Raw genomic sequence first — 26,685 nt, forward strand, 5'->3', positions numbered from 1 at the left:
TATCTAGTTTATTGTTTTAGTTGGTTTATTTCGTAGTAAATTAGTAGTAGTCGGTTCCGGTTTGGGGGTTCGGGGGCGGGGGGGGGGAGGTTGTTCCTGATGGGGGTCATAATTTTATGTATGTGGAACTAAAGCTCAAAATTTTATCCTGATGGGTACGAATTGACTGGATTTTCTTGAGTTTGACTCTATCTCAATTGAGTATTTGGGGTTTCAATCATAATTTTATATGTGTGTGGAACTAAAGTTCAAGTTCTTTTCCTAATGGGTATAAGTGAATTGACTGAATTCTTGATAGTGTAGGACTTGAAATTGACTTAGCTGAATTGGGTGTTTGGGGTTTCAATCTTTTGTCTCATAATTTCATGTGTGGGGTACTAAAGTTCAAGTCTTTTTCCTGATGGGTAAGTGAATTGACTGATTTCTTCCTAGTGTAAGACTTGAAATTGACATTGTCTGAATTGGATATTTGGGGTTTTAATCTTCTTGTGTCATGATGTAAGTTTATGTTGAGGTTCATGTTTTGTATGGTTCGTTAAAATTGATTGCTTTGGTTTTCATTTTCTGTCTTGTTCTTTGTTGATAATTCAGCATAACTTGGCATGTGGTTGAATTTTTTTGAGTTTATCCGGTAATTGTTGTGTGAATTTTGGGCCATAAAGCTTTGGCTAGGTTTTGCTAATGTCACTGCCTCTAGAATTCTTGGTTCTGTCGATGATTTTGCCTAAGCTGTCTTATCTTTCGAAAGGGTTTAGAAATCTTCGTAAAAAAATTACTCGTCATCTAAGAGTGTAGTCTAGTGGTCAATGAATTGGGAGGAGAACCATGAGGTCTCAGGTTTAAATCGCAGCAGATACACAAGACACTAGGTGATTTGTTCCCATCTCTAAGTCTTGGTGGGCAGAGTTACCTGGTACCTGTGCTGGTGGGAGATAGCAGGTACCCGGTGGAATAGTCGAGGTGAGTGCAAGCTTGGTCTGAATACCACAATCATAAAAAAAAATGTGGTTGTGTTTGGCGATGACTGTTGGAGGTTGGTCAGTTTTGCATTATAAGAATATGAACAGAAGGTCCTTTCTGCGAAACCACTTCACTGTAATTTGGCTTCTATATTTTGTGCCTATCATTTGATGCCTGTAACTGTAAGATGCGTATACATTGTAATTCTGAATGTGTTCGCTAGTACAAGTAGTAAATATCAAAATGTCATTGTATCGGATAAGGAACTCCAGAAGTCATGTATAATTCCATTTTGTGGCCAAATTCTCATTAGAGTTGACAAGTATATGCAATCTAACATGAAAAATTAGCATAAATATTAAAGGCTGTACAAAGTGTTGGGTTATTTTGTACCAGTTTTAATAATGCTAATCATGAACAAGGTTTTGGACAATCTTGGACAAAATTCTACCATCATATTCGAAAATAAGAACCTGCTAATCCTTGATACTATATATTATTGAATATAAAATCTTTTATGTATAATTATGAAACTACTGAATTGATGTCATTAGGTCATATTGGTTGGCACATTGCAGGATGTATTATTTTTTTGCCGCGATCTCCTTTGCCTGAATATCAATTATGACTTTAAAGCCATGTGTTTTTTTATAAGCATGACTTTATAGCCATGTGTTTTAGCTAGATATCTTTTTCCAGGTCTTGTAACTTCGCCAATTTATCTTCTAATATACTTTTTGCAGGATGGAGGAGGAAAATCAGGGCAATCAAAATTTAGTGGAGGCGCGTTTTATACCACAGTGAGTTAGATGGACAGTCCCTACCTTCTACCTGGGTCCGTCTTTGTTTGTGTGTTTTGTGGAAATTATGTACTACTTTTGTTTAGTGAAAGTTTGTCTACGCTAATCCCAACTAGTTTGGGATTTTGGGTTAGTTGATTGATTTAGATTTGCTTACAAGATGTATGCAAAATTCAGGGGAGCATCATACTAAAGGCGTCCGGTCGTCATAAATGTCAAAGTACTCAAAAAATGTGCGGAAAACATCAAAGTTCCACTATGGATTCCTTTGATCTCAAACATGATCTTATACTCCTTTCCTTCCATATGCTCTATCTCTACAATTTTCTCATAAAGAGTTCTTTTTCCTCAAATTTAAAATATGTTTTGCTTTGCAGTGACATGTCATTCAGTGGGACATCAGAGTCCTACTATGGATATTATATTTTACCCCCTTATAATTATGCTCGCTAAACAATATATCCTCTTTTCACTTTTCAGAGTACTGCGAGTGTTCCTCCAGCGACAAACTCAAGACTTTCACCTCTTCCGCATGAACCAGCTGATTTCTATGATCGTGATGCGCCTATTGATATCCCTCTTGATAGTGCTACGGTAGTTTCAACATTTGAATTTGTTGAATGTGATTAGATAATTACTCGGATTATCTTATTTAGCATCTATTACTCTGATTTCTTGTAGGACTTGAAAAAGAAAGAGAAGGAACTCCAGGCTAAGGAGAGTGAATTGCGAAGGAGGGAACAGGTGCACATTGTATATGAACTAAATTTGTGATAGTGCTGGGTCTTTTTCCGGAACCCTGTTTCCTGAGGAGCTCTCAACCAGTTCTTCTTTTAACAATAGTTGTTTCTTCTATCCTTTTTACCCTATTCGTAATCCCTGGATTGTTTTCGGATGTCCACATTAGGTTTCTTTCTTGTCCTTCCTCTCTTTTAAAGCTTGTATACCTTCTCCTTTTCTATGAAATTATGTTTAGTCTTTTGTTGTATTTTAATGCTTGTGACTAAAGTTTACTCCTAGTACATTCCATTATTGCAATACAGTATGGAGGATAGATTTCAGTTCTTCACGAAATCAAAAACTTGTGAAAAATGTCTTTTGTTGATCACCAACTTTACAAAACATGCTTGCTGTCTGCTGAAGGTCATCATGCCATTTGTCAACCATAAGCTCTTTCAAAACCTATATTTAACTTGGCTTGATGCTGAGTTCTGTTTGGTTCTTTTGTCGAACTTGTCTTCAACCCTCCTATGCTGGCCCTTACTATGGCCTCCCATGTTGGCCCATATTTACCAGCAAAAGGATGGGAGGGTCATCCTGTGGTCAGAAAATGCATTATAATGTCTTTTGTGCTTGAATCTCTTTTGGATTTTCTTCTTCTTCCACCAGTTTAAATTGATATTGACCTTGAGACATTGCAAGTGGAGAAATAGTCGTCCCTTCCCTATCCCCAGCAGCTCATGTTTGCTTGTGGTACAAATGTCATTATTCCCTGATTTGGTTTATTGATGCCTTGCAGGAATTGAGACGAAAAGAAGAGGCTGCTGCAAGAGGTATTTCTGTTTTCTCCACTGTGTCTGTCCAGATTTAATTACGATGATGTAACCATAAGTAACATGGATCTTATGGTTTTCCTGGGTATTTATAAGTTTACGTGAAAGTTTACATGGTTCAGATAATTTAATGCAGTATGTTACTAAGTCCCTGTATTCTCTCTGATTTGCAGCTGGCATTGTTATTGAGGCGAAAAATTGGCCTCCCTTCTTCCCAATTATCCATCATGACATTGCAAATGAAATACCTGTTCATTTGCAAAGGCTGCAATATGTTGCATTTACTACATTGTTGGGTACGTCAACTTTACCTCACCATATGTTTCTTTCTTCTAGCATGAAGCACCTTATGTGACCGACACTTTCTACTTTTTGATATTTCCTATCATGCAACATTTAAGACTGAATAACTGTTGCTTCGGAGAGGAAAAAAATTCAACAATCAGGCATGTTTTTCTTTTCTCAAGACAAGTAAACTTGGGACCTAAAGCTGCATTTGCCTTCCATTTGATACATTTAATTTAATTAGTTACAAAGTTTTTCAGAAGTAAAATGTCTTGTCTTTTTTCTATATGGTATAGGAGCATATTTTACAAATGTCATTCTGAAAATAACTTACTGAATCTTCTTGACAAAGAAACATTGTTATTGCAGGGATTTAAAAAAATCACCATTATTATCCAACACAAGAAAGGAGAGGAACGAGAAAATTAGTTTATGAATAAAATGTGCAAAAACTAGAGTTATTGTTATTTTTTCTTTTCCTTTCCTTTCCCCAATTTTCCTGCGAGATCTTCAAGTAATTAAGTACTTTGGAAAGAGCCTTTTTCAGTCTCTATAGCAAGAAAACTTGGATTTGGTAGTCTCTGTCTCTTTCCTCTTGACCAATACTTGCCTATTATGAAAAGCATAACCAGAACAAGTGTTTTTCCCTTCATTTTGTCCATATTTTCTTGCAAATCCTTCAAATAATTAGGTCAGAAAATTGAGGTTTGCTGACATTCCTTGCGTTATTGTCTCCCTCTTGGTCAACAGTTTAACTATTTTTTATCACCACACCAATCGAACCAAGCTATTGTGAGCATTCAGTTATTTCATTCCCTGAATAAACTGATTTACGTGTTATAGCTTAGGAGATCTCTGTCTATAATTGTTGTGCTGTTTGTGTGCTTGCTTTTTCACTTTTACACATCCCGTGAGATTTTTATTGCTCCCTTCCTGATTAGATAAACGATGATGGTGACAGGACTTTTTGCATGCCTTTTATGGAACATCATAGCAACCACTACAGCATGGATTAAAGAAGGGGGTTTGTCTGATTCAGCGTGTCCCTTTTCACTAGATTTCATCACTTACTGCTATAGCGTCCTAACTTTTTGTTTTTGGCTTTAGATGTAAAAATCTGGTTCCTTTCTATTATTTACTTCATATCGGGGGTTCCAGGAGCCTATGTACTGTGGTATCGTCCTCTTTATCGCGCTTTCAGGTATATGATCCTTTCTTTTGGAGAACTAAACATTTACTTTCAGAATTAAATCAACCACTTTTTTAATGCAATATTCCAGATTGTAAAATGAACTTTGGTTATGTAGCTGTAGTAGTATATTTTACAAGTTTGATAGTGTGGCAGAAGGCCCGTAGGTAGTCGAGAGTGTTTCTTTTCCATACCAGTAGTATTGGTGTTAGTCTGGTGCGACATTATTGTTCAATTTCTAGTTTTACGTGTTGTCCCCTTTGCTTCAATTTCTTGTTATCTTGTTGTTGTTAATGCTTGTGCTACTGCTTTATTCTCATCTTGCCTTGAGCCGAGGGTCTAGCGGAAACAGTCTCTCTACCTTCCAGGTAGGGGTAAGGTATGCGTACACACTACCCTCCCAGACCCCACTTGTGGGATTAATACTGGGATTGTTGTTGTCGATAGTGTGGCAAAAAGCTTATCCATTATTAAGATCTTGTAGGTTGGTCACTGAAAATATGCATGGGCGGAGCCAGGGGCGGAAAGAGATTCGTCCGAACCCTCTTCGCCGGAAAATTATACTGTATATACTAGGTCAAAATTATTTTTTATGTATATATAGTATATGTTGTATCCCCTTAACTTCATATGTTAACCTCTTTTATATTTTGAACCCCCTTGTTGAATTTTCTGGCTCCGCCACTGATGATATGTATTCGGGATCACAGTCTTAAAGTTTTGTCTATGCTTTTAACTCCCTGTTGTGCTATTCCACTTTTTGGTTCCTTTCTTTATGGGACTAACATAAATGTTTTTACAGAACTGAGGGTGCGATGAAGTTTGCGTGGTTTTTCTTGTTTTACTTGGTAAGTTCCGTATGATTGTTTTTCTTTATATCCTGTCTAAATTAGTGAATGCAAAAATATGTCTTATATTTTGCTTCTGCGTACAGCTTCACATTGCATTCTGCATCTTTGCTGCTGTTGCTCCTCCAGTAGTTTTCAGAGGAAAATCACTTACGTAAGACTTGCATTTGACTTGTTTATAGAAAGTTCCTTTCTGATGCTGAACTTAGCTTCTAATCCCATCTAGAAGAAAATGAGGACGGAATAAGTTCAGTTATTAATTATTGCTCAGTTTGAACATCTTAAATCTAATTCATGTAACTTGTAGCAACAGGCGCTAGCCCTTCTTTTTAGATAATTGCTTTTGGATCTCTCCGGTTTTCCTCTAAGTTGTTGCTATTATTATCTGTTTTCCGTGATCTTACCTTGTACAATTTGTTGGAACAGAGGCATTTTACCTGCGGTAGATCTCATCGGCAAACAAGTACTTGTTGGGGTACGTTTTCAACCTCATTAATTTCGACAAGAGAAGGAAAAAAGAACCTGCTTAAGTAGTCATCTGAAGTCTGACTATTAACATGACTTTTATTTTCTGTCCTTTAGGTTTTTTATTTCATCGGTTTTGGTCTATTTTGTCTTGAATCAGTGCTGAGCATCTGGGTTATTCAGGTATGACCTCCCTCTTATCTGATTTCTCCACACACTAAGTAGTATTCTTGTCATCTCAGGGAGTGAGAGACGTAACATTTTTGTTCCTTGCGATCTCATTATGCAGCAAGTATACATGTATTTCCGAGGAAGTGGTAAAGCTGCAGAGATGAAGCGCGAAGCTGCTAGAGGGGCGTTGAGAGCAGCAATATAATCGTGAATCGCGGGTGAGGTGTAGCAAATATAGAATTTGGTCACTTCAGTCCGGCAGATATGCTTGTTTCATATTTTTGAGTTATCATTCTTGTGATGTATGTCTTCATTTATACTACTTTGACCACAATGATTTTTAGAAAAAAATATAGAGATCTTTGTAAATCTGGCAAAAACAATCTTTGCGATATGTAAATCTCTCCTTTTTTTACCTTGGCCTTTCTATTTTTTGGCATGCCCTTCTGGCTCTGTTGGACCGATCAAAGTTATATAGAATGTATATTAATTAGCTATGATGTAGTCAGATAACGTTGTATGTGTCACGTGTTATGTATTCATTGGTTTGGTATAAATACAAGGTACAATAAGTTTTTTCCTTCCGCCGGATGTACTGTCTTTCCTGCTAAATGGTTTTCTAACACAATGTTAGAAAAGGGCAGTCCCGATGCACAAGGCATTCCGCGTTCATGCGGGGTTCAGGGAAGGACAACACCTCATGGGGTGTGATGTAGACAGACCAACCTAATGCAAGCATCAGTGGTTGCTTTTACGGCTCGAACCCGTGACTAATAGAGTTACACGAAGACAACTTTACTGTTGCATGTAGACAGCCTAACCTAATGCAAGCGTCAGTGGTTGCTTTCACGGTTTGAACCAGTAACTTATAGGTTACACGAAGACGACTTTACTGTTGCTCCAACGTAAGGTTTTGTAACTGTTGATCACCCTTAACAGTTGCTCTTCTGCAGGCTCAGCTATACTGCCCAACTACTTTATATGCTTTAATAATTGTAGAAATAGCATTCACTGGTCATTTTTTGACATCATGTAATTTCAAATTCTGCTGGTGAAATTTTATGATAATTTCCTGAAGTTTCACTTATATAATTTGAAGCTCTATGACACTGGCTATTTCTCACTAAGGTTAAAATGTGGTTATTTGTGAATTTTACCTTAATAATCATACACCCTTTCTGATGGGCTACCATCTGCTTCAGTACAACTTTCTTCATTGCATTTTGATACTTGGGGTTGGTGACATGTCTATGTGTATTTTAATAGCCAAGATTTGTTATTTAACTAGCCAAAATTAATGATAGAAAAGTTAACAATGAATCTAAAATCACACTTCTGTACATAAATAGCTGGCCGGATTTATAATTTATTTTTTAGCCGGCATATAAAAATTATACGTTGATCATATATGATTATACACATATTTATAAGAATTATTCATATGGTATGCATCCGTCGGCTATTTGTAATTTGAGCAATTCGACGGCTATTTTAATTTAATTTAATTCTTCATATTTTTTCCAGATGAAATTGAAAATGACTGCTCGCCTGAGCTTCTGCCGTTGGCCACTTAGCAGATAATCATATGATTAAGGAATTTTTACCTCTTATAGCGAAGGTTAACACCTTATTTATTTTAAATAAATATCATTTTAAAAAATTATATTTTATAAATACCTTTTAATGTTTATAGCAAAATATCTAATTTTGGTTACCTCCTACCGCTAAGCCACTAAATACACTATTCAGTTACACTATTTTCTTTCTCTCTCTACTTTGATACATGCCATTCTCTTCCCCACGCTCTCTCCTCTCTCTTTATTCTCTTCTCCTCCCCGCCGACGCAATTATGCTCACCGCCACACCACCACTTCTGCTTCTAAAATCAGAAGAACAAACAGCGCCGATGGTGGTGGAAGCGGGTCAATAATTCTCGGCAAATATCAATTTTCATCACCTTCTCTTCAATACTCCCTACTTGAGCAGTCGTTATAAACCTCATCTCTTTCTTATTCAACCTTGCTTCAAATAACCCTGATAAATCCAACCCAGCTGACATTGATATTATATCAAACGCATTCATTCTCCCCTCTTTTTTACAATCCTTAATTTCAAATATACCTTGACCAAATTGTTTCTGATTTGATCGGATTGGTTCCGAGGTGCCATTTGGTAATTTATTGGATCGGATTCAGGGACCCATTGGGGCTAAGCAACTTGATTTTCTATTAATATATTTCAACGTATTTTCAATGTATCACACTGTGTTTTCATGTATTTCATTGTATTGATTGTCTATTTTTTCATCGTAATTCAATGTATCTCGTTGTATTCCATGTATTTCATTGTATTTACTGTTTTTTTTATTATATTTCAATGTATCCTGCTGTATTCTATGTATTTCATTATATTTACTGTCTCGCTATATGCCATGAATGTATTCATATGTTTTTTTTAATTAATATAATTTATGTATTCAGATGTATTATATAATTTCTCTGAAGATTGCTATGTTTTTGGGGTATTTTTCGGTTGAGAATCTTTTTTATAACTGGAAATACAAAATTTGTGTGTTTTAATTGAGTTTGTTGAGTTATATTAGGAGTCTATTATGTTAATTGATTCACTTGCCGTATAAAAACAATGTAATCACCTATTTCACGCCGTGAATACAGTCGAATACAATAATCTGTTCAGCTATAATCCCATGTTTCACGCCATGAATACATTCGAATACAACAACTGATTAGCTGGACTTTCCTGATTCACGCCATGAATACATTCGAATACAACAACTGATTAGCTGGACTTTCCTGATTCACGCCTATTTTTGCTACTGTATTCATGAATACAGTAGCTTAAATATATCTAATACATCTTATAACAACAGAAAACGTATCTACAATCCGTAATATAGCAAATGATATCTATAGATAACTAATTACTATTAAAAGATAATGCTTTATAAAAATTTCTCATTGATTAATCACCTATTAGCGAGGGTTGTCTTAACCCACAAAGTGACAAAACTTTCGGTTATAGTCTTCAATTCTGACCATTAACAGAAGTGGAGATGGGAAACCGCGTGTTTGGATAGATTTTGTCTCCATTTCATGCCCTCGAATTCTTCTCTAAAATTTTATATTCTATTTAATGTCATGTTAGGCCAACTAGCACCAAATGTTATTCACAATTTTGAAGTTTGTCTCGAGACCTGCAGGTGGATGAAAGTACTTTCCGCCAGAGGCGGATCCAGTATTTAAAAGTACCGGGTACACATTTATATTCAATCAAAATTTGCTTTGTACATAGGGTGTCACTATTAATATATTATTAATTTTTAAAGACATGTTTATGTATATATAAAATTTTTACCGAACTTCACGGGTACCGATAACCCCTTATTCTATAATGTAGGTCTGCCTCTACTTCTTGCAGAATTAACGTAATTTGACTCGACACCTAATTAAAAAAAAGATTTTTTTTTAAAATTTGTGAGTCCCAACTCCCAAATATGCAGTAATATTTGTGCGGTTATACAAATTTTAAAATTGTCTTAAACATATGAAAATATTTGTGTAGTCATAAAAGCTTATTTAAGAATAAATGAAAATTTTAAATTTAGATTATTTCAAGTTTACAAATATATCACTCTTTCTGAAACAGACTAATAAGGAAAAAAATTTAAGTTATATGTACTATGGTGTGTAGAAATATGTATGGTCACATGTTATGTAATTACAGATAAATCTCTTGATAAAGATTAATTGATAATTTGATAAAAATGATAATTGGCCTGCTATCATAAGTCACAATTCATATTGGATATCTCAATAAATCTCCTTCTATCCCAATTTATTTGGCATACATTCTCTTTGAACAGTTTCAGTAAAAATACCATATTTTCTTATTTAGAATAATTTAACTTTAAACTTTATATTTTATTTATCAAGAGATTTATCTGTAATTTTATTTATCAAGAGATTTATTTAGTAAAAACCTTAACGAAGTTAATTTTACAGTCACACAAATATCTACAATTATTTAAGATCATAATTGAAAAAAAAATTAACTTCATGCCCAGTTGAACACTATCACATACGCTGGGAAGGATCGAAAGAGTAACTTTAACATTTTGAGATGACACATCAAAGTTATCATACAAATGAAACCAGAAGCGGATCCAGAATTTAAATTTTATGGGTTCAACTTTTGAAGTTTTTAGCGTTGAACCCATTATATATTTAAAGTCATGGGTTCGTATTTACTATTTTTACAATTTTAATAAATTTTTACTCTGCGTTAAAAATTATGGGTTCAATTAAACCCGTCGACAATGCACTACTTACCTCTGAATGAAACGGATGGACTGTGCTTACTCATTAGTCAAAGATGGAAAAAGCAATTCACTAGTGACCCATGTTATAGTAGTAATTTTATGCGCATATCAAGAAATTAAATCATACGTTTCTTTGACAAAGTCCTCTTTCAGTTTCCTTGGCCAACTTTTATAATTTTGATACTATTAGCCAGATAGTAGCAGATAAAAATTCATTTACGTTATGCCAAGCAAAAAAAAAAAAAAAAATTATTACCGCTTCAACAACAACAACAATAACATACCGAATATATTCTTACAAAAGGGGTCTGAGCAAAGTAGTGTATACGAAAACCTTATTCTTGCCTTGTGCAAATAAATATGTTGTTTCTGATAGACGCTCGGCTCATGCAAGCATGATCACATCAATAAAGAAAATGAAATATAATAGTGAAAAAGTCATTAAAAAAAAAAGCAACAACAACAACAACGAGATAGTAATTACCACCTCCAAACACAGAAATATCTCATCATTAATTCTGCTATACTATATGAAACTGCAGAACTTAGCTTCCATACATTGAGTTTTCACACAAAACTCATTCAAACCAAATATAAAACTCAAAACAGCATCAGATAAATAAAAAGAAAATTCAAACATATATTATATATATATATATATTATATTACTTACTTAATTAATGCTTATTAACAATAAGCAACACATTTCTTCTTGCAATCCATAGTACAACCACCACCTCCACCACCATAACCATAACCTTTTCCAGCTCTACTAAATGATTTGAAACATTTTGCTGGACATCTTAGTTTTTTACCAAAACATGGGCCTTTATCTTTACAAACAACAGTGGGCCTTATAATACCACCTTTAGCATATCCTCCTTTTGGGCCTCCAAATCCACCACCATATCCACCACCACCAAATCCAGGTATGTTAAATCCACCACCAGGCCCAAATCCAAATCCACCACCATTGTCATTTTGAGCAGCAAAAGTGAAGGTAATTGTAATGAAAAAGAAAGTTAAGAGAGTAAAAATGAGTAGAGAATTCTTCATTTTTGAGAAAGGAATATGAGAGAGAAATGAGGAGTATTTTTGGGGTTTTATGAGAGGAAAGGGAATAATTATTTATGGAAAAGTAGACAGTGTGGTGGCAAAACCATTTAAGAAAGTGGAAGTGGATGGCAGTTGGGGTTGCAATTATTACACTATAGGGTAGATTATGGATATCTAGTCTAGTGTTTTTATTGTGTGATTTTAGTGTGTGTTCTAAGGTGTCAAAGATGTCCACATGTCTTTCTATAGGATTTAGCTTAAAGTTTTAATTAGTCGATCCCGACTTGTTTGAAATTAAGGCACGATAGTTATAGTATGATTAACTTGTTGTAACAGGTAGTGAGGCAGACTCAGGTTTTTACGTGACGGGAGCATCATTATTTTTTTTTTTAGTGCCCTTAAAGGCTTTAAGTATTCAAGGTGCCAAGTTATTTATTTAATCATTTTAAGATGTACACAGATACATATACAAGATTTCTATCAAAGTTTACGGAGTCCGATGATCCTCAATGGCAGTGACAAAGCCAGGAATTCAATAAGGGTGTTTAAATTTTGAACACCCTTTGCCAGTGGGCTATGCAAGAATGTTCAAAGTCTATTTTTAATTAATAACAAGTAATATTTTACCTTAATTATACGTAGTATAATTTTTCAGCGAAAGATGGTAAGATGACCACCTTTGGGGCAACATAACTTCGCCCCCACTCAATAGTACAAGTAGGTCCGTCTTTGATAACAGGTTATTTGAATTAGTTTTAGATAATTTATTGCACTTAATATAATTAGTTATCTGTAATTATCTTTTCGATTGTATGAATTTTTTTATTACAAAATTAAAGTCCTACCCATATGTCTATAGATGTTTGACTGAGTTTGGTATGGAGATAGGACCATGCTAGATCTTTTTGGAATGAAAATTGTCAAGAACAGAAGGGACGTAGAAGAAATTTAGCATGTACCTAGAAGATGGCAAAATTTCTTGATGGAAAAGACCTTTCCTAAAATAGCTTTCTTTGGACTTATCAACTCTAATTATACGGTCAAACTTCTCTATAACAATTTCGTTTGTTCCGAATATTTTTGAATGTTATAGCGAAATGCTGTTATATAGAACATATATTATAACATCACATGAAAATTAACTCCAAAAAAACTTAGCTTTTATAGTGAAGTATTGTTATATAGGTGTCAGGGCGGAACTAAGAATTCTAACTAGGGAAATAAAGGAAGAAATTCACGATTACTTAGATTTATATCTGCTAGTTAAAAATAATTTAAAATTAATTAAATTAGTTATTTTTTCATGAGGTTATAATATGACAAAAATATACTAAAATTTAAATGAGCATAAAGACTCACTTTTATTTATTTATTTAAAAAAAAAAAAAAATCTTTTCTGCTTTCTTCGTACTCCAGCAAGCTGCATGTACTAAGAATTATGGGAGTGTATCTTGTTTGAGTTCCATTATCTTTTCTGAATTTGACTTCTGAAAGTTCGAACTCCATCATAGTTGCTAGAATTCACATACAAGGAGACTTTGAACTCTAGCACAATTTGCTAGAATATTACATGCAGGAGTTTCGATTATGATGGATTTTTTTCGTGTTTTAGGCAAAAATATTTTTATTCAGATTCTATTTTCGCATTAAAAAGTATCTATTTTTAACTACCTTACAAATACTAGTTATTTTTTAATTAGCAGTCATAAAATGGAAATCAGCGCTATCTGTACAAAAATAAAAAGTCCAAAAATATCACAACTTGAATTCTAATTTGCAACCTAAGCTAATTTTTCAAATTATTTTATCACTACATTAAAATTTCTCTTAGAGTATATACATACAATAAAAACTTCTCTTATATATATATATATATATATATATATATATATATATATTGTAACGAGCCGACGGTTGTTTTGAGCCCTAGCGCGTCGTTCAGCAGTTTGAGGCCATGAACAGCTTCATTTCAGGTATTATGACTTGTGCGCACGGTCGGAATTGAATTCCGGGAGATTCGGAGTTGATTTGGAAAGAGAATTCACATTTCAGAAGCTTTAAGTTGAGAGGATTGACTAAGATTTGGATTTTTGAGTAAACGACCTCGGAATCGGGATTCCAAGGTTCCGGCAGGTTCGTATGATGATTTTGGACTTGGGCGTGTGTCCGGATCGGATTTTGGAAGACCCGGGAATGTTTTGGCACCTATTGTGGAAGTTAGCATTTTTGGAAGAATTTCATAAGTTTGGGTTGAAGTGCATTTCGGTGTTATCGTTGTCTGATTGAGATTCCAAGTCTGGGAATATGTCACGACCCGAATTTTCCACCCTCGGGATTTGTGATGGCGCCTACTCGTAGAAGCTAGGCAAGCCGCGAAACATAGAAATCACTAACTTTTCTATTTTAACCCTTTTTAACCATTTAATTTAACAGGTAATCAACATTGAACTATTAACGATAAATGAAAATCAAGCGGAAGACTTAATCTGATAGAATAGCTAAAACCAATACGACACTGCCAACATACGTCTCTACCCGGAATCTGGTGTCACAATATCACGGACGGACTATGATTACTACAACCAATGTCTCAAAGAAATATAATATGTCTCGAAATCAAATGAAAACAGAGTACATAATAAGATAGAAGAGAACGCCGGGCCTGCGGACGCCTGCAGGACTACCTCGGGATCTCTAGCTGGACTGAAGGCAGCCTCCCCAAGTGCTATTGTCCAAAAGCTGCTCCGGGATCTGCACATAGTGCAGAGTGTAACATCAGCACAACCGACCCCATGTGCTGGTAAGTGCCTGGCCTAACCCCGGCGAAGTAGTGACGAGGCTAGGACCAGACTCCAGATAAACCTGTGCAGTTATATAATATGCAACAGAAAATAAAACAAAAATAAACAAATAAATATGGGAGGGGGTACATGCTGCGGGAAAAATATCAAGTCCAGCAGTAATTTAAGAGAAATGTAAGAAAACAATTTAAGATCTACAGCAATCAAAAATAACACTGTTGCGGCGCGCAACCCGATCCCTATCATTTAACACTATTGCGGCGTGCAACCCGATCCAACTGTATCATTGTTGCGGCATGCAACCCGATCCATTTATATCACTGTTGCGGCGTGTAATCCATTTAACCCGATCCATTTATATTATTGTTGCGGCGTGCAACCTGATCCATTTATATCATTTTGCGGCGTGCAACCCGATCCATTTATACTATTATTGCGGCGTGCAACCCGATCCATTTATATCATTGTTGCGGCGTGCAACCCAATCCATTTATATTATTGTTGCGGCTGCAACCCGATCCATTTATATTATTGTTGCGGTGTGCAACCCAATCCAAATATAACAATCAACAACAATCATAACAAGAGTCCCGGCAAGGGATCAATAAGGAACTACACTATCTCGGCAAGGCAATCGACAGTATAAGTAAATACGTCCCGGCAAGAGAGAAACAACTATAACTAATCTTGTTCCAACATCTAGCTCTCTCAGCTAACACCAATACTCAATCATAAGTAATTTCCACGAGAACAATCTAAATTTTTGCTCAATACCGAGAATCATCAATTTAAGCATCCGTAGTATTACTTAAGAACACAATAATTCACAATTTAAGACTCACGGTCATGCTTGACACCAACGTATAGATACTCTTCACCATGCCTATACGTCGTACTCAACAAGAAGCAAATAGCAAATAGGACACAACTCCTAATCCCTCAAGCTAAGGTTAGACCGAACACTTACCTCGAACTTTCACGGCCAACTCAAACCTCAAACACCGCTTTTCCTTTTGAATTTGGCTCCAAATCAATTGTATCTAGACATAATCGACTTAATAACATCAATAAACGCTAAACAATCCAATTCCAATGCTTAATTATAGCTTTCCCATCATCCTTCCCAAAAAGTCAAAAATTGACCCTGGGCCCGCTTGGTCAAAATACGAGGTTCGGACCAAAACCCGATGACCCATTCACCGGCGACCCGAATGTATAATTTGTTTTGAAATCCGACCCCAAAACGAGGTCAAATTCCCAAATAATCAAAAGCCCTAACTCTATCCAAATCCCTAATTTTCTACCCTTAATCTCATGTTTTAGGCCTAGAAATCTAGTGGGTGTTGATAAAAATGGAAGAAAACGAGCTTAGGATTACATACCTATGAAGCTATGGTGAAGTTCCTCTTCAAAAATCGCCCAAGAGGTGTGGAGAAGATGAAGTTTATGAAAAATGGTGGAATTCACGTAATACATTCTGTTTTTGAACTTAAAATAACTGGGCGAATTTGGTCTACGCGTTCGCGATAGGCTCATCGTGTTCGCGATGAGTTAGGCCTGAGAGACCTTCGCGTTCGCGAAAATGGGCTCGCGTTCGCGGAGCACAAACTCCTTGAGCCTTCGCGTTCGCGTCCAGGTGGTCGCGTTCGCGTAGGTATAATACCCCTCCCCCTGCCTAGGCTCATAAGCCTTCGCATTCGCGATACCAGGCCCGCGTTCGCGAAGGGAAGACACCCCAAAGCTTCGCGTTCGCGACCTTGGTCTTGCGTTCGTGTAGAAGGAAATTTCCTTCAGCATGAATAACTTATTGCGTTCGCGAGGTTCCTCCCGCGAACGCGAAGAAGAAAATGCCAGAACTCCAGAAATTGAAAAACCTGCAACTTTTTATGAGTTCAAAACCTTGCGAAACACATCCGAAACTCACCCGAGCCCTCGGGGCTCCAAACCAAACATACGTACTAACTCAAAAACATCATATGAACTTATCCGTACGATCAAATCGCCAAAATAACCTCTTAAATAACGAATTAAACCTCAAAATATATGAAATTTCTCAAAACTTCTTTAAACATCAAATTTTGCATTTAAGGTCCGAATCACGTCAAATGGATCCCGTTTCTTACCAAACTTTACCGACAACACATATAAATCACATTGAACCTGTATCGGGCTCCGGAACCATAATACGAGCCCGATACCACAGATTCCACATAACATTTCACTTTCAAAAACCTTTATATTTTTCAGAAAATAATTTCTTTTAAAAATTCATTTCTTGAATCTTGGGACCTCGGAATTCAATTTCGGGCATACGCCCAAGTCCCATATTTTTCCACGGACCCTTTGGGTCTGTCAAATCACGGCCGGTTCCGTTTACCCAAAATGTTGACCGAAGTCAACTTAAATGTATTTTAAGTCAAAATTTCAATATTTTCACAGATTTTTCACATAATAGCTTTCCGGCTACGCGCCCGGACTGCGCACGCTAAAAGAGGGTTTTAAGGCCTCGAGACGCAGAATTTATTTTAAAAATAAGTGATGACTTTTTGGGTCATCACATTCTCCACCTCTAAAACAACCGTTCGTCCTCGAACAGACATAAGAAGGAAGTACCCGAGTTGGGGAAAAGATGGGGATAACGGCTCCACATATCAGACTCGGACTCCCAAGTCGATGCCTCAGCAGGCTGACCTCTCCACTGAACACGAACAGAAGGAAAACTCTTCGATCTCAACTGACGAACCTGCCGGTCTAGAATAGCTACCGACTCCTTCTCATAAGACAAGTCCTTGTCCAATTGGACAGTGCTGAAATCTAACACGTGGGATGGATTGCCGTGATATTTCCGAAGCATGGACACATGAAACACTGGATGCACGACTGATAAGCTAGGCAGCAATGCAAGTCTATAAGCCACCTCTCCCACTCGATCAAGGATCTCGAACGGGCCAATGAATCTAGGGCTAAGCTTGCCCTTCTTCCCAAATCTCATCACGCCCTTCATAGGCGACACTCGAAGCAATACCCGCTCACCGACCATGAAAGCTAAATCTCGAACCTTGCGGTCGGCATAACTTTTTTGCCTGGACTGAGTTGTACGAAGCCTATCCTGAATGATCCTGACCTTGTCCAAGTCATCCTGAACCAGATCCATACCCAACAACCGAGCCTCCCTCGGCTCAAACCACCCAATCGGAGACCGACACCGCCTACCATATAAAGCCTCATAAGGAGCCATCTGAATACTCAATTGGTAACTGTTGTTGTAGGAAAACTCTGCTAAAGGCAAAAACTGATCCCACGAGCCTCCAAAGTCGATGACACAAGCTAGGAGCATATCCTCCAAAATCTGAATTGTCCGCTCGGACTGCCCGTTCGTCTGAGGATGAAATGCTGTGCTCAACTCAACCCGTGTGCCTAACTCTCGCTGAACTGCTCTCCAGAAATGTGAGGTAAACTGCGTACCTCGGTCCGAAATAATAGACACGGGCACACCATGAAGACGAACAATCTCCCGGATATAGATCTCAGCTAACCTCTCAGACGAATAGGAAACTGCCATAGGAATGAAATGCGCTGACTTGGTCAGCCTATCAACAATAACCCACACTGTATCGAACTTCCTCTGAGTCCGTGGGAGTCAATGAAGTCCATAGTGATCCGCTCCCACTTCCACTCAGGAATCTCAATCTTCTGGAACAAACCACCAGGCCTCTGATGTTCATACTTAACCTGCTGGCAATTCAAACACCGAGCCACATATGCAACGATATCTTTCTTCATTCTCCGCCACCAATAATGCTGCCGCAAATCCTGATACATCTTTGCGGCACCCGGATGAATAAAGTACCGGGAGCTATGGGCCTCCTCTAAAATCAACTCTCGAAGTCCATCCACATTAGGCACACAAACTCGACCCTGCAATCTCAAAACTCCATCATCACCTAAGGTAACTTGCTTGGCACCTCCGTGTCTCTAAGGACATACTAATGGGGATCATCATACTGCCGATCACGGATACGCTCTAATAAAGAAGAACGAGAGACCGTGCAAGCTAACACACGACTGGGCTCGGAAACATCCAGCCTCATGAACTGATTGGTCAAAGCCTGGACATCCAAAGCAAGCGGTCTCTCACCGACCGGAATATAAGCAAGACTACCCATACTGGCTGACTTCCTACTCTAAGCATCGGCCACCACATTGGCCTTTCACAGATGATATAAGATGGTGATATCATAGTCTTTCAACAACTCCAACCACCTTCTCCGCCTCAAATTCAACTCCTTCTGCTTGAAAAAATATTGCAGACTCTTGTGATCCGTGAACACCTCACACGCCACGCCATACAGATAATGCCTCCAAATCTTCAACGCGTGAACAATGGCTGCTAACTCCAAATCATGAACCGGATAGTTCTTCTCATGAATCTTCAATTGCCGCGAAGCATAAGCAATGACCTTGCCATCCTGCATCAACACTGCACCAAGCCCAATGCGAGATGCATCACAATAAACTGTATATGGCCCTGAACCTGTGGGCAAAACCAATACCGGCACCGTAGTCAAAGCTGTCTTGAGCTTCTGAAAGCTCGCCTCACACTCGTCCGACCATCTGAATTGGGCACCCTTCTGGGTCAACCTGGTCATCGGGGCTATGACAAATGAAAACCCCTCCACAAACCGACGATAGTAGCCTGCCAACCCCAAGAAACTCCGAATCTCTATAGCTGATGCTGGTCTAGGCCAGTTCTTGACTGCCTCAATCTTCTTCGGATTAACCTGAATACCCTCTACTGATACAACATGAATACTCACACTTCGAAAACTTAGCATACAACTAACTATCCCTCAGAGTCTGAAGAACCACTCGAAGGTGCTGCTCATGCTCCTCCCGGCTGCGGGAATATATCAAAATATCATCAATGAAGACTATCACGAACGAATCCAGATAAGGCCTGAACACTCGGTTCATCAAATCTATAAAAGTTGCTGGGGCATTTGTCAACCCAAATGACATCACCAAGAACTCATAATGACCGTACTGAGTGCGGAAAGGTGTCTTAGGGACATCGGATGCCCTAATCCTCAACTGATGGTAGCCCGATCTCAATTCAATCTTTGAAAATACCTTGGCACCCTGAAGCTGATCAAACAATCATCAATCCTCGGCAGCAGATACTTATTCTAGATCGTAACCTTATTCAATTGCCGGTAATCAATACACATCCGCATCGATCCATCCTTTTTCTTGACAAACATCACCGGCGCACCCTAAGGCGAAACACTGGGTCTAATGAAACCCTTCTCAAGCAAGTCTTGCAACTGCTCCTTCAACTCTTTCAGCTCAGGCAGGGCCATACGATACGGCGGTATAGAAATGGGCTGAGTGCCCGGAGCCAAATCAATGCAGAAATCAATATCCCTGTTGGGTGGCATACCCGGCAGGTCTGAAGGAAATACCTCAGGAAACTCCCGAACAACGGGCACAAAATCAATAGAAGGGACCTCAGCACTAGAATCGCGAACATAAGCCAAATAGGCCAAACACCCCTTCTCGACCATACGCCGAGCCTTCACATAAGAGATAACACTACGGGTAGAATGACCAGGAGTCCCTCTCCACTCTAAATGAGGTAAACCCGGTAAGGCTAAGTCACAATCTTGGCATGACAGTCCAAGATAGCGTGGTAAGGTGATAACCAGTCCATCCCCAATATAACATCAAAATCAACTATGTCCAGAAGCAACAAATGTGCACGAGTCTTAAGACCCTCAATCACCACAATACAAGAACGATGGACTCGATCTACCACAATAGAATCACCCACCGGTGTACACACATATATAGGGGCACTCAAGGAATCACTAGGCATGACCATATACGGTGCAAAATAAGATGACACATAGGAGTAGGTAGACCCAGGATCAAATAAAACTGAAGCATCTCTGCCACAAACCAGAACAGTACCAGTGATAACTGCATCGGAAGCCTCAGCTTCAGGCCTGGATGGAAGAGCATAACATCGGGGCTGGGCCCCACCACCCTGGACTACATCTCTAGGATAGCCTGCAGCTGGCTGGCCTCCACCTCTAACGGTCTGAGCTCCCCCTCTAGCACCTCTACCTCCACCTCTAGCACCTCTACCCCCACCTCTAGCTGGCTGGGTGGGCGGTGGAACACCTAGTGCCTGAACTATGGCACGGGAACCCTGCTGCTGCGATTGAGTACCCACCAATCTCGAATAAGCCCTCTGGATATGACCATACTCACCACACTCATAGCATCCACCTGAGTGCTGCGGTTGAGAAAACTGAGACTTACCCAAGCGACCTGAATGACCACCCTGAAAACTCTGGAGCGGCAGTGCACTGATAGGAGCTGGTGGTGCACTGTAGGGCTGCTGATCAGAATACTGCATAGGAGAACCACAACCACTTGAAGCACCGTGAGAAACCTGAAGTGCTGATTGAAAAGGCCTAGAAGGATGGCCTCTACCATACGAATCCCTACCTCTAGACGAGGCACCACTGAATATGCCTGAATGACGGGGCCTCTTGTTCGACCCATGACCACCTCCCTGCGACAAAAACATCTCCACTCTCCTGGCCACATTGGCCGCCTCTTGGAAAGTAATCTCACTCCCAGTCTCCCTAGCCATCTGAAGTTGAATCGGCTGAATAAGCCCCTCAATGAACCTCCTCACCATCTCTCTCTCGGTGGGAAGTATGACAACAGCATGACGAGCCAAGTCGATGAATCTGGTCTCATACTGAGTAACAGTCATAGAACCCTGCTGGAGACGCTCAAACTGCCTCCGATATGCCTCTCTCTGAGTGATGGGGAGAAACTTCTCCAAAAATAGCTGAGTAAACTGCTCCCAAGTCAAAGCTGGTGATCCGGCTGGTCTAGTCAAGCAATAATATCTCCACCAAGTCTTGGCGGAACCAGATAAGCGAAAAGTAGCAAAATCGACCCCATTGGTCTCCACTATCCCCATGTTCTTGAGAACCTCATGACAGCTGTCTAGATAATCCTGGAGATCCTCAGAAGATGCACCGCTGAAAGTAGTAGTGAAGAGCTTGGTGAGCCTATCCAATCTCCACAAAGCATCGACAGACATAGCTGCTCCATCATTGGCCTGAGCTACCGCACCCGGCTGAACTACTCCAACTGGCTGAGCTGCTGGAGTCTGAAACTGGGGAGCCATCTGCTCCGGAGTGCGAGTAGCAGGAGTCTGGGCTCCTCCTCCAACCTGAGAGACGGCTGGTGCTACAGGAAGCAAGCCTTCCCGGGTGACACTCTCCATAAGGCCCACTAGACGGACCAGAGCATCCTGGAGTACCGAGGTTGCAATAAACCTCTCTGGGACCTGAGCTGGGCCCACCGACACTATCTGGGCTGGAACCTCATCATCAAGGTCAACCTGAGGCTCCGCCGGTGGTGCTGCTGCTCTGGGATGAGCTCTGCCCCTGCCTCGGCCTCTAGCACGGCCTCGTCCTCGCCCTCTGCGAAAAAATAGAGTAGAAATTCAATTAGCATTGAGAAACCAAACCGCACGACAAGAAAGAATAAATGTGAAGTGTTTCCTAACTCTGTAGCCTCTAGGGGATAAATACAGACGTCTCCGTATCGATCCCTCAGACTCTACTAAGCTTGTCCTTGAATTGTGAGACAATTGTAACCTAGAGCTCTGATGCCAACGTTCACGACCCGAATTTCCCACCCTCGGGGGTCGTGATGGCGCCTACTCGTAGAAGCTAGGCAAGCCGCGAAATATAGAAATCACTAACTTTTCTATTTTAACCCTTTTTAACCATTTAAATTAACAGGTAATCAGCATTGAAATATTAACGATAAATGAAAATCAAGCGGAAGACTTAATCTGATAGAATAGCTAAAACCAGTACGACACTGCCAATATACGTCTCTACCCGGAATTTGGTGTCACAATATCACGGACGGACTATGATTACTACAACCAATGTCTGAAAGAAATACAATCTATCTCGAAATTAAATGAAAACAGAGTACATAATAAGATAGAAGAGAACGCCGGGCCTGCGGACGCCTGCAGGAATACCTCGGGATCTCTAGCTGGACTGAAGGCAGCCTCCCCAAGTGCTACTGTCCAAAAGCTGCTCCGGGATCTGCACATAGTGCAGAGTGTAGCATCAGCACAACCGACCCCATGTGCTGGTAAGTGCCTGGACTAACCCCGGCAAAGTAGTGACGAGGCTAGGACCAGACTCCAGATAAACCTGTGCAGTTATATAATATGCAGCGAAAAATAAAAGAAATAAACAAATACATATGGGAGGGGGTACATGTTGCGGGGAAAATATCAAGTCCAGCAGTAATTTAAGAGAAATATAAGTGAACAATTTAAGATCTACAACAATCAATAATAACACTGTTGCGGCGCGCAACCCGATCCCTATCATTTAACACTGTTGCGACGTGCAACCCGATCCAACTGTATCATTGTTGCGGCGTGCAACCCGATCCATTTATATCACTGATGCGGCGTGCAACCCGATCCATTTATATCATTGTTGCGGCGTGCAACCCGATCCATTTATATCATTGTTGCGGTGTGCAACCCGATCCATTTATATTATTGTTGCGGTGTGCAACCCGATCCATTTATATTATTGTTGCAGCGTGCAACCCGATCCAAATATAACAATCAACAACAATCATAACAAGAGTCCCGGTAAGGGATCAATAAGGAACTACACTATCCCGGCAAGGGAATCGACAGTATAAGTAAATACGTCCCGGCAAGGGAGAAACAGATATAACCAATCTTGTTACAACATCTAGCTACCTCAGATAACACCAATACTCAATCATAAGTAATTTCCACGAGAACAATCTAAATCTTTGCTCAATACCGGAATCATCAATTTAAGCAACCGTAGTATTACTTAAGAACACAATAATTCATAATTTAAGACTCATGGTCGTGCGTGACACCAACGTATAGATACTCGTCACCATGCCTATACGTCGTACTCAACAAGAAGCAAATAGCAAATAAGACACAAATCCTAATCCCTCAAGCTAAGGTTAGACCGAACACTTACCTCGAACTTCTACGGCCAACTCAAACCTCAAACACCCTTTTCCTTTTGAATTTGGCTCCAAATCAATTGTATCTAAACATAATCGACTTAATAACATCAATAAACGCTAAACAATCCAATTCCAATGCTTAATTATAGCTTTCCCATCATCCTTCCCAAAAAGTCAAAAATAGAACCCGGGCCCGCTTGGTCAAAACACGAGGTTCGGACCAAAACTCGATCACCCATTCACCCACGAGCCCGAATATATAATTTGTTTTGAAATCCGACCCAAAAACGAGGTCAAATTCCCAAATAATCAAAAGCCCTAACTCTACCCAAATCCCTAATTTTCTACCCTTAATCTCATGTTTTAGGCCTAGAAATCTAGTGGGTGTTGATCAAAATGGAAGAAAACGAGCTTAGGATTACATACCTATGAAGCTATGGTGAAGTTCCTCTTCAAAAATCACCCAAGAGGTGTGGAGAAGATGAGGTTTATGAAGAATGGTGGAATTCCCGTAATACATTCTATTTTTGAACTTAAAATAACTGGGCGAATTTGGTCTATGCGTTCGCGATAGGCTCATCGCATTAGGCCTGAGAGACCTTCGCGTTCGCGAAAATGGACTCGTTTTTGCGGAGCACTAACTCCTCGAGCCTTCGCGTTCGCGTCCAGGTGGTCGCATTCGCGTAGAAGGAAGTTTCCTTCAGCATGAATAACTCATCGCGTTCGCGAGGGTCCTCCCGCGAACGCGTAGAAGAAAATGCCAGAACACCAGAAACTGAAAAACCTGCAAGTTTTTATGAGTTCAAAACCTTCCGAAACACATCCGAAACTCACCCGAGCCTTCGGGGCTCCAAACCAAACATACGTACTAACTCAAAAACATCATATGAACTTATCCGTACGATCAAATAGCCAAAATAACCTCTTAAATAACAAATTAAACCTCAAAATCAATGAAATTTCTCAAAACTTCTTTAAACATCAAATTTTGCATTTAAGGTCCGAATCACGTCAAATGGATCCCGTTTCTTACCAAACTTTACCGACAACACATATAAATCACATTGAACCTGTACCGGGCTTCAAAACCATAATACGAGCCCGATACCACAGATTTCAAATAATATTTCACTTTCAAAAATCTTTATATTTTTCAGAAAATAATTTCTTTTAAAAATTTATTTCTCGGAGTTGGGACCTCGGAATTCGATTCCGGGCATACACCCAAGTCCCATATTTTTTCGCGGACCCTCCGGGACCGTCCAATTACGGGTCCGAGTCCGTTTACCCGAAATATTGACCGAAGTAAACTTAAATGCATTTTAAGTCAAAATTTCAATATTTTCACAGATTTTTCACATAATAGCTTTCCGGCTACGCGCCCGGATTGCACACGCAAATCGAGGTGAAGCTAAAAGAGGGTTTTAAGGCCTCGAGACGCAGAATTTATTTTAAAAATAAGTGATGACTTTTTGGGTCATCATAGAATAGCTCCGTATGGTGATCTGGTGTTGGTAGCACGAACGAAGGTGAATTCGGAGGTCCGTGGGTCATGTTGGAGTCATTTGGCTAAAGATAGAAATTTGAAGGTTTTTGAGGAGTTTGACCGGGAGTGGACTTTTTGATACCGAGGTCGGAATCCGATTCCCGAAGTTGGAGCAGGTCCGTAATGTCAAATATGACTTGCATGCAAAATTTGAGGTCAATCGGATGGGATTTGATAGGTCCCGGCATCGAGTGTAGAAGTTTGAAGTTCTAAAGTTCATAAAGCTTGAATTGAGATGCGATTCGTGATTTCGCCGTTGTTTGATGTGATTTGAGGCCTCGAGCAGGTCTGTGTTATGTTATAGGACTAGTTGGTGTGATAAGACGGGGTCCCGGGGGCCTCGGGTGTGGTTCGGGGTGGTTTCGGAGCTTTCGGGCTATTTTGGAACTTCTGTTTGTTGGTGTCTAGTTTCCTTCTTCGCGAACGCGAAGGAAGTCCCGCGTTTGCGAAGAGGAGTTGATGGGGCTGCTGAGTTTGGCCTTCACAAACGCGAAGTAGCAGACGCGAACGCGAGGCAGTAGTTGGTTAAGCCTTCGTGAACGCTGTCAAGGCTATGCGATCGCGAAGAAGGTAAGGGAGAGCTGGGCCCAAGGCCATTTGGCCTAAGCGAACGCGTAGAGGATAACATGAACGCGATGGGTCTGGGCAGCTGGCTTCTGCGAACGTGATCAGCTGGTCGCGAACGCGGAGAAGGATTTCTGGGCGTGAGAGTTCTAAGCTTCGCGAACACGAGGGATGTTCCGCGTTCGCGATGAAGGGTCGCCTGAGCAGTGTTCTTTTAAAATCGGAGTTTTGGCTCATTTTCACTTTATTTCTTCCAAGGGAGCCGATTTTGGAGCAACTTTGGAGTGCCATTTTCATCACCAAACATGAGGTAAGCGATTTCTACTAGTTTTGACTAAATACAAGGTTTATTAAGGATTTAGACAAGGAAATTTGTAGAAATTTGGGATTTTGAGGAAAATCTAGAAATTGGTATTCTTGGATTTTTTACCAAGGTTTTGGGTATGAAATTGAGAGTAAATTATATAGTTGAGTTCGTGAGGTTATGGGTAAACTTTATCTTCGAAATTTTTTGGAATCCGGGCACGTGGGCCCGAGGGCAATTTTACCAACTTTTCAACCGGGGTTAGAAATTGTTATAAATTGGATTGTAATGAGTAAGTGATCATATATTAATGAGTTTACATAATTATTTAATAGTTTTGGAGCGTTGTGCATCAATTTGAGTCTTCGGAAGGGCGTGGAATGCCGGTTATGGAACTTCGAAGCGAGGTGAGTCTCTTTTCTAACCTTGTAAGAGAGAATTGTCCCCATAGGTGAATTAATTGAGCATATGTGCTGCTATTTGTGGGGGCTACGTACGCACGAGGTGACGAGAGTCCGTGCGTAGCTACTACTATGCCTATGTCCGGGTAGTCTAGGACCCAAAAACATGCTTACTTGTAATAATTGTAACTATATTGATTGTTTAATTTGCTTAAATCATATCGAAGTGGCAAATAATTTTCTAAAAGAGTTAAACTTCATTTTCTTGACTAGTAAAAGAGAAATGTACACCTCCTTGAGCAATTGTTTCCTAGATAAAGTCTTG

General features: G+C 39.5%; 2 protein-coding genes across 3 annotated transcripts in view; one reads left to right on the plus strand and one right to left on the minus strand.

The window, feature by feature from the left end:
* Window positions 1-6,768, plus strand: part of LOC109230962 (secretory carrier-associated membrane protein 2-like) — a 9,192-nt gene extending 2,424 nt beyond the window's left edge. For both annotated transcript variants that reach the window (XM_019396465.1, XM_019396464.1), the window contains 12 exons: window positions 1,704-1,760; window positions 2,241-2,354; window positions 2,442-2,504; window positions 3,280-3,313; window positions 3,487-3,609; window positions 4,560-4,622; window positions 4,706-4,799; window positions 5,590-5,635; window positions 5,722-5,789; window positions 6,062-6,110; window positions 6,218-6,283; window positions 6,390-6,768. In XM_019396465.1, the coding sequence (XP_019252010.1) occupies window positions 1,704-1,760; window positions 2,241-2,354; window positions 2,442-2,504; window positions 3,280-3,313; window positions 3,487-3,609; window positions 4,560-4,622; window positions 4,706-4,799; window positions 5,590-5,635; window positions 5,722-5,789; window positions 6,062-6,110; window positions 6,218-6,283; window positions 6,390-6,476 (864 nt within the window). In that variant the 3' untranslated portion in view covers window positions 6,477-6,768. The remainder of the gene's footprint in view (window positions 1-1,703; window positions 1,761-2,240; window positions 2,355-2,441; window positions 2,505-3,279; window positions 3,314-3,486; window positions 3,610-4,559; window positions 4,623-4,705; window positions 4,800-5,589; window positions 5,636-5,721; window positions 5,790-6,061; window positions 6,111-6,217; window positions 6,284-6,389) is intronic.
* On the minus strand, window positions 10,936-11,791 carry LOC109231787 (keratin, type II cytoskeletal 1-like). Its single transcript, XM_019397417.1, has one exon. The coding sequence runs from the start codon at window positions 11,664-11,666 to the stop codon at window positions 11,298-11,300; it is 369 nt and encodes a 122-aa protein (XP_019252962.1). The 5' UTR covers window positions 11,667-11,791; the 3' UTR covers window positions 10,936-11,297.

This window comes from Nicotiana attenuata, chromosome 8 (genome assembly GCF_001879085.1).
Source record: "Nicotiana attenuata strain UT chromosome 8, NIATTr2, whole genome shotgun sequence".
Taxonomy (NCBI): Eukaryota; Viridiplantae; Streptophyta; class Magnoliopsida; order Solanales; family Solanaceae; genus Nicotiana; species Nicotiana attenuata.